Genomic DNA, 19,926 nt, shown 5'->3' on the forward strand with positions numbered 1-19,926 from the left:
TGAGTGAGGGAGTAAGGGTTTACACCACTTACAGCAATATTTCAGCAATATCACGGTGGGGAACAGCAGAAATGGGCTTCACACATTGTCCCCATGTGGGAAATCGAGGCTGGTCTTCGGCTTGACGAGCGAACGCTTTAACCACTAGACTACCCAACTGCCTTGGATGATGTTTGAACAGTGAAACATGATGTAACAATTGCACACCTTAAAGCATGTGTGTAACACCAAGTCACCACTGTGATCATCTCCATTATTTAATTTCTGACGTTCTTTCTATAGTGAATGTGGATGGTGTACTATGCAGCTATAAGTAGAATTTGTACAATGGACATTTCACACTAAGAGTTATCACGTCCTGTCTCACTGAGCTAGCATACTGACGGAATAACACATCAGATATATGATGAACACACTGGACACCAATGCGTTTCCAGCATTAACATCCGATGTACAGGACGTGGGTGGCGTGGGAGACAGGTTCTGACAATTGGGTACGGACATGCTACTACACAGATCTGTTGCTGTAAGACTTTTTAGGTGAACATGGTGCAGTGATGCTGGCTTGTAACACATAACATCTTCGAGTTTCAAATCAGAATCTCTCTGACTTGCTTCAAGAAGCCACACCAATCCACAGTCGCAGTTTACACGGAAGCTATGAAAGCTGAAGTTGCTCCCCATCTGAGACCGCAGCGTTTCGACAGTATTGCATTCAAGGTAATTGAACGTGGCATGGTAAATGTCCATGGTTTTAACATTCGTGACATCGCTAATTGCAGAGCTCTGCATTTCAGTGATGTTCATATCAAACATCATGAACTCGTCAATATTGCTAAACTTATACATGGCAAATGATTGGATGAGTTCAACTTCTGTTGAGTGCATCTGGAACAAGCTGAATCCTTGGATGTTCGTGAAGGCGAAAGACTCAATCCTACTGATGGTTGAAGAAGACAAGCTGAAGTCTTTGGTACCGGAGCCGTGCATGTTGTTAAATGCGTTGGCTTCAATGGTGCCAATCTCACAAAGTTCGAAATCAAAGCCAGTCCCCAAGGATGGGAATGCGCATGGCTTGATGACACCTATGCTGACCTGACGGAAGTGGAAGTACTGAACATTCAGGGCATCCTTGAAGGCGTTTGGTGGTATCTCGGGTAGAGATGACAGATATATCTCCACTCTTTGGGCCGATGTTTTGAAGGGTTGAGGTAACGCTGTCAGTTCAAAACAAACGATGCGGTCGACTTCGCATGTGCATCCCGTGATGCATGATGTCTCACAACTCACGGAATATACTGCTAGCATAAAAACGAGGACCTGAAACAAAAGAAAAAGTGTTTAAAATATATTTGTACTTTTAACGCTGCACTGGGCAATATATTAACTACATGGGGTTGTAAGAATGAAGCTTGGGCCAGCCAGTCCAATGAGTTCTATTAATATAAAAATCAAATTTAATTTGTTAAAAAGTGAAAAGCTGATTAAAATTTTAACCCCATCGATGCCGGTTGATCCCTTAACTAACACACCGCTTATCAGCTTGATGCAGGAGTGGCTGGCTGGGAGTGATGAAAGCCTTCTATGTTTACCATTTTTATGCGGATGCAGGCAAATATATTCGCTAAAAAAGCGTGGGTCGATGCTCATGCTGCTGATCACTGGACTGTCTGGCCCAGACTCGATTATTTACAGAAGGTCGCCATACAGATTGACATTAAACAACCAACCAACTTTTTGATGATGATGATTCATGAGAAGATTATGCTGATTATAAAGTCACAATCGTGCAGCTAATTCCGCTTTCGGTAGGGACTGCTTATACAGGATTAATTGGATTTTCGGAATAGTTTAGTCAAATACAATACAAGTGGAGTAAATGTGAGAAGTCTAAAGCGCATTTTGACGAAGGGGAGTGCGGCGTAAAACTAAACTCACAAAAAAATTTGACGAAGGGACCTACAATGGATTCCCTGCACTGGACTGGTTTAGTTTTACGCCACACTCAGCAATATTCCAGCCATATGTTGGAGGTCTGTAAATAATCGAGTCAATCAGACAATCCGGTGATCAACAACATGAACGTTGATCTGCGCAAATTGGGAACCGATGGTCAATTAACTCAGCGAGCTTAACCACCCGATCCCGTTAGTCGCCTCTTACATCAAACATAGTCGCCTTTGCTGGGTTGCTGAAGACCTATTCCATCTCGGATCTTCACGGGTATTTACCAAACGAAGATCTCATGTAATGATGCTCGACACAAAAGGTAAAGGTGATCATTGAACAGTTACAGGCATTTCTTCTGCAAATACAATCTTGTTGAAATCGTACAGTGTGGCCACCAAAGATTTGACAGACATGGCCTAGTCACAGTATAACCAGGGATATTCTACAACAGGGATAGATCCCTCGCTTGCTTTCTTTACCATTTGTACTAATTAACGTGTGCCTCGTCATGCTCCAACGCAAACAGAGACTTGGTTCATTCCCAGCGCAACTTCAGTTGTGTTTAACAGAACTTCAGACAGTTTATTGTATCAGACGGAATTTTACACTGAATGAATGAATGAATTATAATAAGAATTAAGAGCAAGAATTATGTGAATGAATGAAAGAAATAAAGAAAAAGCATAAAAGAAAGTAGTACAAATGTGAATGAATGAATGATTAAATGATACACCGCGGCCTTCCCTCCTAAAACATGTTAAAGGACGCAAAAGTATCGCGAGAACACATGTTAAGATCAGTTGTCCTTATAAAAAATCTACTTTGATACATTTTGTTTACAATAATAATTAATTCAGATATCTTATTGCATCTGGGGAATGGAATGGACATTAACGAAATGTTAACTGACACTGTCACACTACCCTCAGAAATAAAGTGTAAAACTGTCACAAAGCGTTCTAAAACACCTTTCCAGTTTTGTCAAATAATAAGATCAAAAAGAAAGAATGAAGTTACAGAGCTATAACCCTCAAGCATTAATGGCAAATCAGATCAGATCGGCAATATGTCATATTTTTCACACACCTCAAATACACTCTAACATTTTGTTTTAGATTATGAAACTATCACTATTACTTCATATAAATTAAAGGTGTATGTGAAAGATGTTTTTGAAGTCATAACTAGAAACACTCAAACAACGGCGTGTAGTATTTCAATGGTGGATCAGAACAGATCGGCGATGTGTGATATTTTTCACACACCTCAAAAACACCGTCACCATTTTTTAAAATCATAAAACTGTCACTATTACTTGCACATACATTTCAACTGACGGTATGTTTTCCTTCTAAACTTAAACGAATGTGTGAAAGAAGTTTTACCGGCACAATTTAGTCTATCTTCACGGTGAATCGAGAACAGAAGCCAGTGAGCTATAACATACCGACTTGAAACTTTACTACAAATCTACTGTCATAATACGGACACTAATACCAATTATTTGACTTAAACTGAAGTGACAAGACAATTAACCTATCTTCTGCATGTAGGACTTCAGTTCTTACTACAACAGCGAACTGAAACAGCTCAATCCTAAATACTACGCTGCCACCACATTGGCTACACTGGTTACGTAACGACCCGAGACTTACGTTCAACGGCTTTTCGAGGAGTTTCTTCTCCCCCCTCTATATAGGCTCCCTGATATAACAAAAAAATCCATTTGAACTAGTTATTCGGATCTTGAGTGGACAGTGAGACGTGGAAAAAATATGCCATTTTATACTTACTGTAAGAATAGCCATATCAAACCGGATCGACCTTTCAACAACTCTGCTCGGGAAGGTATGTTCTGTAACTGATTCGTTCTGTTAATTCTAGCGAAGTCGGACCACTCCAGTGTCACTGTTTATTGCCTATGAGTAGCTGTTCTGATACTTTATGGCCGCGTGGTGTAGTCGAGGAGTGCTGGTGTCTATACAATGTGCGTCTGTCTTGCGGGATTGGAATTTTGTATGATAGTAATTGGAAGACGTTGCACTGAAAGCTGTGTGAGGGGTTTGGCATTTCGCCTTGAACAGTTACAACAAAAACGGACAGTAATGCCAAATAACCTTTCATGCTGTATATTAGTGTGTGTGTGTGTGTGTGTGCGTGTGTGTGTGTGTGTGTGTGTGTGTGCGTGTGCGTGTGCGTGTGCGTGTGTTTGTGTGTGTGTGTGTGTGTTTGTGTGTTTGTGTGTGTGTGTGTGTCTATGTGGATCCAGAGAATAATGCCACGGCACGAATTCCCCTATACACTGCTTCACACAAACGCACACATGTACGTATGTATGTAGGTAGGCACGCACGCACGCACGCACGCACGCACGCACGCACGCACGCACGCACGCACGCACGCACGCACGCACGAACTTGCGGGATCGGGTGGTCAGACTCGCAAGGTTGACATATTTAATAGTATCCCAATAGTATTACCCTACAAGGACCGAACAAGACTGACACCGGTGCACATTAAATGCTGACTGCCCCGACAAAACATTTGTTTTCCTTTGATGAAGCATTAACGGATTACGAAACAGTGATTTTATTTCGTACTTAAAGCAGTTCCAAATAATATGTCTTGTGGAAACTTTTGTCGACAGCGGTTTTATCAAAGACTGGTTAGATGATTATGACACTTATTATAGCCCAGCAATAAAGATATCTGACTACGGCTGACTATCCGGTGATGTGTATGTGTGTGTATGTGCGTGCGTGCGTGCGTGCGTGTGTGTGTGTGTGTGTGTGAAGACTTAGGGTAACTCGTACTAGTCCGGAAAACGTCTTGTGAAAGTAGATTTACTGAAACAAATATGAGAATTCTTGTCGGAAATTCAAACAAAAGAAACTGGTAGATTCTATGAGCAACGCGTCATCATTCTAGAAAGAAATACGATACCTAGAAATATGGAGCCCATGTTAAAGACAACATATCCAAAACACAGTGGCTTAGTCATTTTAAGAAGGTTTTCTCAAATGAAACAATATTAGAGACAGAAATTGATGACATGCAGAATGATTTTACTGAATACCATACTGCTGGTGATGAAATATTTGATGTAACAGATCACCTAAAAAGGGGGAAAGCAGCAGGCCCAAATGATTTAATTATTGAAATGCTAAAATGTTCGAGATTTGCCATTATGCCTTTCCTATGCAAATGCTTTAATATGCTATTTGAAAAGGGTGTTTCCTCCAGCTATTGGTCATGTTTCATAATAATTCCCCTGCATAAAAAAGGTGACCGTAATGACCCAGATAACTACAGGGGTATTTCACTGATGAGCATACTAGGAAAAGTGTTTAAATCAGTACTAAATAATAGAATTTCTAAATGGGTAAACATGCGTGATAAAATTCCTGAATTTCAAGGTGGCTTTAGAAAGAATTATTCTACATCAGATCATATATTTACTCTTTATGCACTTATCCATAAGACGTTGTCACGACGAAAACCTACATCATTTGCAGCATTTGTAGATTTCAAAAACAGTTTTTGATTCAGTTGACCTCCCCAAGTTATGGAAATGTGTTCGGAAAGCTGGACTACGGGGGAAAATACTTGCTATTATAAAAGCAATATACCGTAATGTGACATCATGTGTTCCTTTCAGGGAGGCGTGAGAGATCTCTTTGATTGCCCATTGGGTTTAAGACAAACCTGTATTTTGAGTCCTATATTGTTTTCACTTTTCATTAATGAATTATATCTTGAAATAGCTTCAAATGGCAAACGTGGCATCCAAATATTTACAAATCTAATAGAAGTTTTGGTGTTACTGTCTGCAGACGGTGTCATTTTAGTGTCGGATACTGTGGCTGGTCTCGAAAGGCAACAAAATATTCTAGATGCATACACAAATGAACGGAAATTATCTTGAATCTAGATAAAACTAAAATTGTGATCTTTAGGAAAGGTGGTCCAATATAATGGCCAGTTGGTCAATGTAGCGGGTCATTATTCATATTCAGGAATCTGGTTTTCACATACTATGAACTTGAACAAATGTACCAAGGATTTATCATTGCGTGCAAAGAAAGTCCTAATGAGTGCAATATCAGTTGTTCATAAAGTTGGACCCATGCCACCTAAAATATTCTTTAAACTGTTTTATACCCAGATACAACCAATTTTATTACACGGCTCAGAGGTATGGGGATTCCAGCAGTATGAATGTTTGGAGAAGGTCCATTTATTAGCATGTAAAAAGTTTTTAGTGCTGGGTCTTCTAAACCAAATTGTATAGTATATGGTGAATGTGGTAGATACCCCTTATATATTAATTTCCAAATTAGTTTAGAATGCTGGTTCAAACTTCTTCATATGCTCGAACAGCGTCTTCCCAAAATAGCATACCATATGCTTTTACATTTAGACAACTTGGGGAAAAATACATGGGTAACGCATATAAGGAATCTTCTATTTTCCCATGGTTATGGCTTCATATGGTTATGTCAGTCAGTTGGTAGTGTAGATATGTTTCTTAAGGAATTTAGAACCCGGACTGGAAATATGTCTTACCAGGAATGGTCAACTTTAGAAGATATGCTTATTTCAGAACTTTCAAGATTTTACTCCAACCAGAAATTTATTTACCAATACTCACGGCGGAAACTTTAAGGAACCATTTTATTAGATATGAACTAGGTTTATTAGACCTTGTTGAAAATAAGGGAAGAAATGTGTCCATTGCAAAATCGAAACGAATTTGTCAGTTATGCAATATAGAAATAGAAAATTTTATAGTGACATTCGATAGCTTTCGTATATGTTTTAGCTGCTAAAAACGAAGCTGAAATATTAAACCTTTCACTATATATTAAACATGCATTAGTTAAAAGGTATGAATTGCTTAGAGAACGTGTTACTCCCTGTGGGTAACAGTATGTTATATACGTACTCTTTTGTATATGGGCCGGAGGCCTTTTGTGCAATAAACCTTTTGACGTAGTATCTCAGTTGCGTTGATCGATGTTCATGCTGTTGATCACTGGACTGTCTCGTTCAGATTAGATTATTTACAGACCGCCGTCATGCTTATAGCTGGAGTGCGGCGTTAATCAACAACCAAACCAAACTTCAGCGTGACGAGTGAAAGCTTTAACCATTAAGCTACCCCGCCGCCCCTGCCAGTGACTAAACTGACTGATAGAATGTTCAGTGGCAAACATCGGCTTCACAATTTTACTGGTGGTTCAATCGGTTTGTGAAGACACTGTTTCGAATGCAATTGTAATTGTTGACACATTGCATGGCATGTTCTGTGATTTCACACACTGACTGTTGCATGTAGTAATTTTATGTTTTGTCATGACAGCATGTCAGTCTGTTGTGGGAGGAACACCTCAGATAGGTACCTTGGCTGAAACGCTCCAGCATTTTACGGAAACATTCCAACATGTTACGGAAACATGATCAGATCGTACCTGTGACGATTCGGGTTAGAATTAAGTCTTCCGCAACCCATGCTTGTCGTAAGAGGCGACTAACGGGATCGGGTGGTCAGGCTCACTGACTTGATTGACACATGTCATCGTATACCAGTTAGATCGATGTTCATGCTCTTGATCACTGCATAGTCTGGTCTAGGCATAATGTAAAAATCCATGATCTTAATGTTCCACAGGTCAATCAAGTACCGGTTAGGCGGCTAACGGGATCTGGTGGTAAGGCTCTCTCACATGGTTGAGACGTGTCACTGGTTTCCATTTGAGCAGATCAATGCTCATGCTTTTGATCACTAGGTTGTCTGGTCCAGATTCGATTATGTACAGACCGGAATAGCTTGAATAATGCTGAGTGTTGTGTTACGAAACAAACCAACCGACACAACCGAATGGACGTGCCTTAGTTCATTATGCCGGGCAGTAGGTAGATTAACATGCACCATAATTTAGCATCTTTCGCTATGACACGACTGGAAATTGAAGCACCGTTCTTTTACCACCCATCCCTCACCATCTGGGCAGGTATAGGTGTAAAACAGTACGTATCGACAATCCTGTTGTTGATAACTGGATTAACTGGTCCAGACTCGATTATTAACAGGCCGCCGCCATATTGCCGAGTGTGGCGTGAAACAAACCATCAAGACATATGCAGGTATATGAAGCATATATCTTCAATGAAATATGTAAAACAGTGTGAATTCAGAATCGACAAGCATCCCCATCAGTTTCGATAAATTCAATAGGTACACAATGCCTCTTAAAAAGGTGGTTAAATGTAATATTCGTGATTACACTCTCTCAGTAACGTTCAGGTTCTAGAACATTTTGGCATTATTATACAATATTCATCAGCACCACAAAGAGGAAGCTTATACAAGTTTCCAACTCACACACGCGAATGGGAATTGTTTTGCTGATAAGGCAAATAGTATAACATTATATTTCAGCAGTAATCAGTTAGATTATACCCCATACTGACGAAGTCGCGGTAAGTCCTGCCATGATTTAGTGTACACGTTGTCTCCCGTTTGAACTTGCATGTTACCTTGCTGCCACAGACCTGTAGGAATTTAGGATGAATGCGGTAACATAAAGATGTGAAGGACCACAGCCACCCCACCTACGTCAGTCGCCACTGAAGTGAAGTGTGACCACATTGTCGCATTCTAATGGCGACCAGTTATGCAAAAATAGTTACAAAGCTGGTAGTTATTTTTGAATTTCGTTACCCTGGAATATCGACTTGTGTACGTAAAACCTTCAGACATCGTCAGAGAAGTCCCTATGTTGGACCCTTAAAGGTCACATGCAACGTAAAACACAACTTTGCAGATTCTGGTACCTTTCGGTATGCACTTACCGAAACAAATCATAAAAAATGCCAATTCAACCTATAAAGTTGAAAAAAACGCAATGAAAAAAAAGCCCGCGAAATCGGAGTTCAAACGTTTCACTAAATTCCCCCCAGCGCTGGGGGAAAAACTGGTTTCAACTGCTGTGCTGCGCTGCGTCCATAACGCATGCGCAGTGAATAGGTTCGCGGAGCATGAAACAGTATGCATGCTCAGCGTCTGAGGTCGTGAGCAGTAGTCTAATCTTGGTTGTGTACACAAACAAGTAAATAATGTACTCGTTACGTCAAAAAACTTGTTGATTGTGGTAAGCAGTCTCTGTCACAGAGAAAGCTCAATGTCTGATTTATTCACACCTGTATGTCTGTCTGCCTGTCTGCTAAAGACAACATGCAATACACAGCTTCAATCATTGACCACGTGCAATTTAAACTTAGCACCTATCAGACTATACGACATAAAGAAAATAAGTTGATTCATGACTCGTGCACCCGTGTCCCGTGTCTGCCATATTATGTAATTAGGCACGTGTGATACACATGACATGTTTTTATGTCTGTGGGTTGCAAACAAACTACATTCATTTTTTTCGGATGACTGGATCTGACGCAAACTGGTGCAAACTCTTGTCAGTTTCAAGTCCTGCTTTGTACTTGGACGAATGACAGATTCCAGCCACGCAGTAGTTTACCATCTCTATTGACATGGTTTTTTATTGGATCGAGCGCAAATTCAGAGAACAAGTATTTTCCAAACCCAACATCTCTATATACATTCTTCGTGGATAACGACTTCTTTTCGTGTATATGTTTTTGTTTGACAACAGTATATGAATCCATACTGAAACGACGCATCAAGTACACAAAAAGAAGTTGTTATCCATAAAGAATCTTACTTTCTTGTGACTGGCTATACTTCTAAAATGCCCATCAAACAGATCATCTTTCTGTACACACAATGAACCCTCAGCATATCAGCAAATGAAACAGCCAATCGGAAGCCGTCGTTACACTTGAATGCATAGCCACTGGGTTCGGTCTCCCGAGGGCTTCGTTTCGGGGGAAGTAAGCCCAAGTACAAAATATTGCACTTTTGAACCGCGATTGTACGCTTATAATTTTGTTTATTTGTTTTTCTAAAAGCAGCAATGTATATTATATGTCATGATTAAGTGATAAATGTGCTTTAATTATGTTTGATTTTTTGGTTGCATGTGACCTTTAAAGTCGTTTTGTAAGCAAGCGCACGTGAGTATTTGAATCACTCATAGTTCATAGCATTATAAAATTCAAATTAGACAATATTATTTTGTTAGCTATATTCTCTGTAATGCCAAAGACATTCGCCTACTGCCTTGACCGACTTAAGTACTCGGGATTGCTTTTATCAAAACACCTCAATCCTTATGTCTGGTTCACACTGGGTATACGATGGTCTACGGAGCTGGTAAACTGCCAGAAGCTCCGTAACGAGAAGCGATCAGCGTGCGCCCTCCGTACGATCTCCGTACAGCCTCCATACGATGCTCGTAGACAATGTGAACACGAACGTCCATGTCGGAGAGCGCGGTCACCCATGATGGCTTACAAATCGTAGACGACTGTAGCTTCCGGCGCCCGTGAAAAATGCGATACAGGTCTTATGCGTGTTCTGATTGGTTCGTCGTACACGGGGGGTTACGATAAGGGACCAGTGGTGACGAACACAAGAGGCAAACGGGCAAAATACGACATAATGATGAAAACGATTTCATAGCAAAATGACTACAAAGCCGAGGCACTTGGAGTTTCAACATAGTGGCACAACATCCTGAAAACACCACAGAATACAACGCATTTCCCCGGCATGTCCCACTGTTGGTGGATAACATACGGGACCTTTACGATCTTTCCATACAAAATGTCAGGAGAAAAACACAGTTTTTGAACCACTAAGAGTGGGTTTGCCAGTGCAGGTTATCGAAGGATCATGACCCTTCTTGCCGAGGTAGCTATGTTATCCATGAACGATCAGGGTCAAATATTTGTCAGAGGCACCTGTGAGTGTCAAAAGAGGAGAAGAGTCGGGTTGCAAGTCATGCTGACTTTGTTGGTGCATGTCATCAAGTCCCGACTGCTCAGAGCCAATCACTGTATTGTCTCATCCACATCCATTGCGTATAACGGGATGTTGGTAGTTTATGGCTAGATATCTCATAACGAATAAACTACCGGGAAAAGCACGTTTCACCGTACTCATCAGCTCCATAAAGAGAAGGACGTGTTTTATTTATATATTTTACATATTTATAAGATCCACTGATTCATGTTAAAACTGACTCTCATTTAAGGACAGGGTGGCTTGGGCTAAGGTTTTCTCATAATGTTCAAACCTGTCGAAGAGTATCTGATTCAATAAGTGAGTGAGTCAATATTTAACGTGACATCAGCAATGTTTCAGTCATATTCACCTGATACAGAGGTTGTATGTTTCCGATACCAGCAGAGCAAAAAAATCAATTCAAACGTGATCTTTTCATGTAAGCATAAAGACTATACATGGTAAATCTGCAATCTAGTAAGGACAGGGAGGGTTGCACACGCTATGTACCGGTTACTGCTCTGTCTCTCCTTCTGCGTGTGTCTGTGTTCGTGTGTCTGTGTCTGTGTGTCTGTGACTGTGTCTGTGTGTCTGTATGTTTCAGCCTCTATATGTACGTGAATTATTGTTGTATGATATGGGTTTCCTTCTCAAATCTTCCATAACGGTGTTCATTCATGTAACGTGCTTAACGAATCCTCTCTAAAGTTCTGATTTTGACATTTGGCAATACCTACACAACCCCCAAATACTTCGATACGCCGCGCACATAAAGGAAGAAATCCCTCCTCCCTACAAACGCGCGCACGCACACACACGCACTCAAAAAGTGAACTTCCTGAATGAATCATCGATTATGTCATCGGAAACTTCCCCGGTAATATCTTGAGCTCACTGACATAACTCAGCCTTTGAGTCATGAATACATCACGCCAGGTGAAATTCATCGCCAAGAATAACACTTACAACAGTTATAAATTAAGTAGTTAGGGTGTGTCTCGGCTGAGACAACTCCGTGAAATGACCGCTTGTTCAGTCAGGTACTGAGATACTGAGCAATCACCATGTGTTAGTGTGAGTCAAGTCCCGTGTCTACAAGTCGTCACGGTGCTGTCATCATCATCGCAGTCTTCAAGTGTTATTTTATTAACCGATATTTTGTTTTATTGGTATAATTGGTGTAGGATCGGTGTGCACGTGTGTGTGAATATGTGTGTATATGTATCGTTTTGTGTGTGCCCATGTGTGTGAATGTGTGTGTGTGTGTGTGTGTGTGTGTTTGTGTTTGTAATCATCATTGCAGATACTGATATTTTCTAAACACTTTTACGTGTCAGAAACTGTAATTAATATCATAAGAATATTGATGAAATTTCTTTTTATCCAGTACTCCGTACTTGCGAAGGAGATGAAGTGGTGCAGGCAGCTCCAACCCTCTAGAGAGTTGACTCGGTTCTATACAAGTCCAGAGCCAAGTCGGAGTGCAGCATGTTCATGATATATTGCATTTCAAAATGAGACTGTGAAGTCTTTAGCTAAATTTTGCATTTCAAAATGTGACTTTGTAAACTTCAATGCAGTAATGGTGTTCCATGTTGTTTATTACTTCTTCCATTAAAGTATGGTGTGAAGTTTGAGGTGAACCCTGCCTGATCTGTTTGTTTTACGTATTTGTACGGTCACCGCTCTTAATCCCACAACAATACCTGCCGGCTAAAAGAGAACGTGCCGTTTGTAGCAACATGTGAATAAATTCAGCGCAACTAAGACCAAGTATACTGATGGTGTAGATGTCACTATCAAAACATCCAGACCCCTATACACCTAGACCACGCCCAGTCTTACACCGACACCCTCACCCCCTCCCTCAAAGTCAGCAAGTGAATGAGTAATATAGTTTTACACCCTTATCAGCAATATTCCAGCAATATCACAACGGGGAACACTATACCAATATTGTGAATCGACCCGGGTGGTCGGCGTATCAAGTGAACGATTTATATCCCTTTAGCGTGACACTGTGGTTAAACGTCCGACAGTGAAACCATATTGATTACTTCAATGTGTTTAGTGAACACATTTTGAATCCATGTTCGAACTTCATGGCTCCAAACTATGAGAAACTAAAAAAGGCGGGACTGTGAGTTTGAAAGTGATCCATCGTTCTAGAAATCCAAATTGATTCAATAACATATATTGTTTCATGATACAGTATGTTGTAAGTTGTTGCCTACAGAAACAACAGTAAAATGGTTACATGCAGTTAACTGTGTCGTACAACGAACTCCTGGATGTAAAGAACGTTATTTTAGTTCCTGTCACGTGGCGTGTATATTAGTTGAAATGGGTCTACCGATCTAAAAGTATGGGTCCCAATGAGTTCGATATACTGTAGTTCGTTCGTACTGTACGTATGACGTATTGTATTATCCACCGACGGACCTGGTCCATAATTGAACTAAGAACGTTCCCTTGACCTGACGTATTGGGGTCACCAACTGAGATTAGGTTGGTGACACTCCTAATTCCAGTATTATGTCCAGGTCTGATATTGAGCTCGTGTCAAAGCAGATTCATAGCGTGACCTTCATGTTTATTAGCGCTGTGTCATCCTCTGAGGCAGTGCGACTGTCCCTCGCTTCTCCGATAAAAACGCCTGATTAACGTGCAACGTTAAAAACCAAGATTTTGTGTACACGTGACTTTAGTTCACTCGACTGGCAGCGGCCATTGCCTGTATTTATGCTTCTTGTCACAGAAATTAGTTGTGTGTTTTTCTCAACCACGCCGTTCTCATTCACTCCGCAAGCCATATGTGATTGCGATTCTTGTGTTTTCGTGAGCGTTAGCAGGTTAGAGACAAAATACTATGGATGTCAACACTTTTATTTGTGTACACAACGTTTCTACGTTTTTCTTTGTCCCACCGCTAAATATCTGACGTTAGCGCTAAGATCAAAAGGATCTTTTCATAGACATTACTAAGAGCGCTGATCATATACAAACATAACAATTGGTAACACGATAACTACTGACTGAGATATATGGTTTCTCGATGTTTATTTTATTTCAAATTCTGGTGTCTCGCTTATTTATGTACGTGAACGAAGAAGTGAAGAGTCATTGGTTTACAGATGGTTTACAATTTGGATTTCATTAACTGAGTTTTCTCGGATTTCTTCTAAATTTGAAGTATATAACAAAGCATGTAACAAATAGAACAGTTTACATGTCTAGTGGATTATGCGTGTCCATTGAAATATTATGTGGTATTTTCTCATCATTGGAAGACAGATACACCGGATATGTCTAGTCATATGATATATGCTCTACGTCCGTCAAAGAAGTGGCTGAAAGGGTTTCAACGACTCTTTCGTTATGCCTTTCGAGGTTCACCACATGTATAGAAACGGGTAGCCTATTAGTCTATTTCTGACTCCCCCAACCATAATAATGGTAAAATAATGCTAATACGGAGTAAAATAATCCTGAATGACTGTTTCACTCACTGAATCACTTTGATTCACTCACTCATTCACTCACACGCTTACTCACTCACTCATTTCATGCCTCGGAGCCTGCCTAGCTACATATGCCTTCTTTGGAGGCCTTTGAAAGTTTCGCTGATAGGAGTAAGAAACGAGGAAATACAACTTGTACTCCAGTGCTGCTTTCTCTGTATATTGAGAGCAAAATGTCCTCATGTTCCCATGAACAAGTAAGCAGCGGTTTGGGAAAGGTGATATGGCGGTCCTATTTGATACATACAAGGAATGTCACCAGGAGAATATATGCACAATGTACATGCATAGGATACAGACATAATATACTGTTATGTTTGTACTTGTCCAAAATGCATCGTCATGTGAACATAAAGTCAACGCCAATGGATCACGTATCAGTCACACACTGAAACAGATTCCATATGATGTAGAAGGGCCAAATAGCGATGAATGTTATAAATATAATGAATGATATAGGCAAGATGTACACGTGTCACTATAGTGACACAGGACGAGAGCACACTGAACAAGACATAAGCAGGAAAGGTCGCCTAACAGCAACTTAACTGGGTGTTTAAAATCAACAGGGGCGGTGTGCTTGCTCAATGAGGGAATGTCAAAAAGTAGTGAGTCTGAGCAGGACAACGATATAAATGCAGCAGTGTTTTGTTTTATTTTCTACATAAAGTCTGTCAACCTCAAGCAAGTTGATTTGCTGTGTACCAGTCTCGCGATCCCCATTTTGTTTAACTTGTATCTGACCCAAAACGCAACATCTGCAATAAATGCATCACTAACTTCATGAAACAAAATATGCAAGAAAACGTTGAGGTATGTAGAAGTCCACTAAAATCAAGCTTATATATGAAAGTGCATAAGAAAGCGGTTTGAAACTACAATCGCTTGTTAACGTGACACCCCTTTATGTTTTACGAAACAGTTTGTTTTGGAGAAACTACCCACCTCCTTCCAGATGACTTCATCATAAATAAATAACCGATTCACCATTCATACATGATTCCAAGGGGTTAACCTAAATACTGAATAGTCACACATGTGTCAGCATCCATTATATTGTAAACAGTGCCAGGTTACACGTCTGGAAACACTGTTTATGGAAGATTGAAGTAGGGATGTAATTAAAAATAACCCCTGTCTAAATCTAAACCAAACAATCTAAATCATTTGGCTGTTGATTATGGCGGGAATGCATTCAGTATCATTCTGAACATATTGTATATGATATTATGTGAGGACATATCGTTATCCAAGAGGAACCAAATGACATATCGTTTTCATTTTCTTCAATTAGTTCACAAACATTGTATTATTCGCCCGTTGAAGATACTGCAGTGTAATATTTTACGGCAATATTGCACTAGTGTAACACCGCTTGACGTATGACGTTGAAATGGTTCAAAGTTGTGACGTCACAATGCTAATGACGATGTCGCAGTTTTACTAGACCTCGCTTGACTCGCGAAAAGCTGAGAGTCCTCACACTGTAGGGAATTTCACAGCAGTTTCTGTCAATTTACGTTGGCGAGTAATAAACAGAATACTAAACTCGCTTGCGTGAAATATCATTTTTATTAAACTAGTTAAAGATTTTGTATCAAACTTTCTTTCGCTCGTTTGACACCCAATCATTAACACCCAATCATACTAAAAATGGTATTACACAGAAGGTTGTTTAGTATCCCTTACATATCCAATGCGTCGTGATGACTTATACTCGTGAACTACATTACCTACATGGCTTTGCTAATGATCCCATCAAAATGAAATGGAAATCTTACAAATACTGGACATCGAGAATATATTTTGGCTCACTACTTTCTTACATCCCTCGATTTTCCTGTTCTGCCACATCTTTCTCTAGTCTCATAGATTAAGTTCAGTAGGCTGTTCACGGACGGTATTACAATCGCCCATGACTTTCACGTTACTTTTTGAGGAAGATGTTATTATGTTCTGAAGTACAATAAAACACCTCTTACGATCAATAAGTCAACAGGAAGGATATTGTAATAATGGACGATAATGAACTAATTCAAAGGTCAATAGGTTCGTTGAGGGAATACACTTGGAAAACAACCGAAACGACATGTCAAAGGCAAACAAGTAACCATATCCATCAGATAAATAGTTTTTGTGTAACATTCTCTGATGACCTTACGGCTTTGGTTGAAACAGTACTCATATGTACTCATATGTACCATTATTACATTGTTAAGCTCTGAAGCAACAGGTTAATCAGCCAGCTGGATGTATACAGTTATGAATAGACGCTCTATGCTGCTATGGATATGTCTAAGATTAACGAGGAGCATATATAAACTCTAAGCCATAACTACTTCACATATGTGCTATACCGGTAATAACGAATATATACAGATATTATGTTTTTTTTCCTGCAGCATGTGGGCGATGTTCTGAATGATATTACTTTCACCTTTGTTTCTCAAAACATCAAACCTGTAAAATGAAGGTTGAAAATGTTGAAGTGCAATGACATCGATTGGCCTCACACCTTAGTACGTCACTGAGACCAAATATTGTTGATGTGTACATCGAATAGTGGACTTTGCTTGGAAGAAGTACTGTTGCGTACCTTAAATACTGACTTATTTTCAAGCAAGTTGTCATGTCAGCGGATGTAATGGTAGGACATGTTCAACCTATTCCTGAACACCTATTGATATCAACGATGTTCTGTGGTTCATTCATGTGACGTTCCCAGCTAGTTTGGCCTTTACGTTAATTCTAAACAGAAAATCTGTGTAAGGTTTTTCACAGAGTGCGCAGTCCTTCACACTGACGTTACAGATTCGATTGTATAAGTGGCGATACGGTCAGCTGTTCAATTCATAATTTCCTACTGAGAGGAATTTATTGGATGTTTACGTGAGAAAGTATCAATATCAAATCACCATTTAGACGTGTTTCAATAGATGAATTACTTTTAACATGACACGAAACTATACCAATAGGGTGCAGATTGTATATGCAATGTAATTCAAACTTTACAGAGGGTGAAAATCAACTTTATTACTATTTTTGTCAAGATATAGTACCATGAAGAAAAATGCGCCTTCACATTTAATCATCCAAATGTAAATAAAATTTGTTTCCTTGATGAAATCAGTCAATCTTATTATTTGTGTGTTAAATATGCAAAATACAAATATTATAGACCGACTACCAGTATCTTTGTGTTCCAATAACAATTATAACTATAGAATGTCAGTGCAGAGGAATACCCAGAATCGGCTATGCTAATAATCAAATGTAATAGGGTGTAAAGAAAAAAATGTAAAAATAATCTGAACGACTCACTGAGAGTCAACTATAAAACCGCGGTGTTCTGGAAAAGGGTTAGCATATTCTGTCCTATCGGTAGCATCCGCCATTTTTTCCCATCCTATATCATAGTCAACATTTCTGTGTTATTTAACTTTCACTGTGATATCAGTTACGAGATAAACATCATGTGTTGGCCAATTTCCGGTTGTTATTGAGTATTTGAAGCACGGGGATGCATTTGGAACCGACGGCTTAAAGCAGCCTTTCTAAGTTTGACATTTGGCAATGCCTACAGAACCCATGTATATCTTGACGAAACACAGATATGAAATAGAAAACAGCCTCACCTTCCCAACAAAAACAAAGTCAAATCAGTTCCAGCCACATTTAACACTATGACAGATGAAATATCACTTACAATATATAGTACATATAACGCACTAAGATTAAAATACTTGCCATGTATATATCAGAAACAACCAAACTACTATAAATTTAAGTCTCTGTTATCAACGAACAATGAAACAACTTTAAGAAATTTATGTAAATATATCTATCATGCTTATAAAAGCAGGACAATCAAACTCCAATAATTTTTCTTCAAACCACAGGTTCGTACATTTTAACCATATATTTACATTTGTGTGTATATATGTTTATATCACAATGTTATATTTATAGTGACAAGAATCTGTTAATACAATCCACATGTACCATTAATATGTATACCCTGTAATAATTAACTTATATTTGTAACAATTGCGTGTATATTGTATATGGGCCTGTGGCCTACGTACGGAATAAAAATACTTGACATAAGTTCAGTAAGAAGGTGTCTTCAGCATGTGTTGTGACTACCATGAGCCGCCAAAACTGCTCTGCATTGTCTCTGCATAAGTCTTAACTCTTGCAATATCAATAACAGTTGATCCTAACCTTTTGGGCGCACTCGGAAGTAGCTATGCTACGTAGCTATGGTATATATATTGCGAACCATGTTTTTCTTCATGACATTTTCTTTCAAATTGGAACGGTCCGTTTCGAACAGAAACGCACACGAAAGTTTCCGAAGATGCGTTTATGCTTTGTGCGTTCGTTTCATGTACACATATCAGCTTTATCATGGCCAAATTATAACAAAGAGACTCTATTTTATTGTCACCTGTGCATTTATTTCTTAGGAGAGTTTAATTGAAATGCGTTACCTCGATAAAACTGTAGTGTACTGTATTACGTGTTGCAGTAACTACCAACGAACTTGGCCCATCAATGAATGTAAAATCGTTCCCATGACCTGATGGTTTGCGATGATTAACAGATAAGGTCAGTGACACTCCTACATCAGTCAGTCCATTCACTTAACTTTTCTATTTATAAGCAATCACAAAGACGATAAACCGTTCCATGTGTTCAAACAGTGTCGTGCCACTCTTGTTAAAGGCCACGATCAGAGTACATCGTTCAAAACGTTTCTTGACACGTGGTGGACATTTGAGCATCACTGACAAAAATGATCTCCGATAAATTCAAGATTTTGACTCGTATCACATATTCCCGTTTGTTTCAGGTGAACGATTAAACTTTGTATGTGCTTTTGAAGGATGTCATCGGTAACGTTGAATGGGTTCACCTTGATGCGAACTCATAACTCATAACTATTTGAAACTTTGGTACCCTTATGTTTTCTTGTGTTATTCTTTTCTACAGAGGTTTGACGTTCACGTTAAGACCAAAAGGTACAACGTGCCCAGCGAGATTCGATGTAGCTGTCATTTCGCGAAAACGTCATATCTCACTTGACTCAAAACCATTTTCTGTGCATCTATCAAACATTAGGAGGTTTGGGTAACTGGGGTCTCAGTGACTGACCCACCGACCAACAGAACGACTCATCACCGAACCAACAGACCAGCCAGCCAATGAATTAACTGATCAATCAATTCATCAGTCAATCAGTCCACCAGACAGTCACAAGTGCAGCTCAGTCCAATCCCTCCTGTGGTTACTTCCTACATCAACTCGTGAAGATCCGGGCTAGAATTGATCTTCAGCAAACCCTGGTTGTCGCAAGCGGTGACAAACGGGATCGAGTGGTCAGTCTTACGCTTAGTTGACACGTCAAACCAAACAACTAATAAACTGCATTGTCATTGCCAAGTAAATAATCTTTTCTTATTTGTTACTAATAATCTGTTTATTATCAACCATGTTATTTGCTACTGTCTCAAAACTATGTCTTTT

General features: G+C 39.5%; 1 protein-coding gene across 1 annotated transcript; it reads right to left on the reverse strand.

Moving 5' to 3' along the window:
- Positions 1 to 363: 363 nt before the first annotated feature.
- LOC137270134 (leucine-rich repeat and immunoglobulin-like domain-containing nogo receptor-interacting protein 1-B) lies at positions 364 to 3,809 on the reverse strand. The gene is made up of 2 exons (XM_067803927.1): positions 3,744 to 3,809; positions 364 to 1,320 (listed from the first exon to the last, which is right to left on the reverse strand). The coding sequence occupies exons 1-2, from the start codon at positions 3,756 to 3,758 to the stop codon at positions 364 to 366; spliced, it is 972 nt and encodes a 323-aa protein (XP_067660028.1). The 5' UTR covers positions 3,759 to 3,809.
- Between the last annotated feature and the right edge of the window lie 16,117 nt (positions 3,810 to 19,926).

Source organism: Haliotis asinina, unplaced genomic scaffold (assembly GCF_037392515.1).
Source record: "Haliotis asinina isolate JCU_RB_2024 unplaced genomic scaffold, JCU_Hal_asi_v2 scaffold_47, whole genome shotgun sequence".
In the NCBI taxonomy this organism is placed as follows: Eukaryota; Metazoa; Mollusca; class Gastropoda; order Lepetellida; family Haliotidae; genus Haliotis; species Haliotis asinina.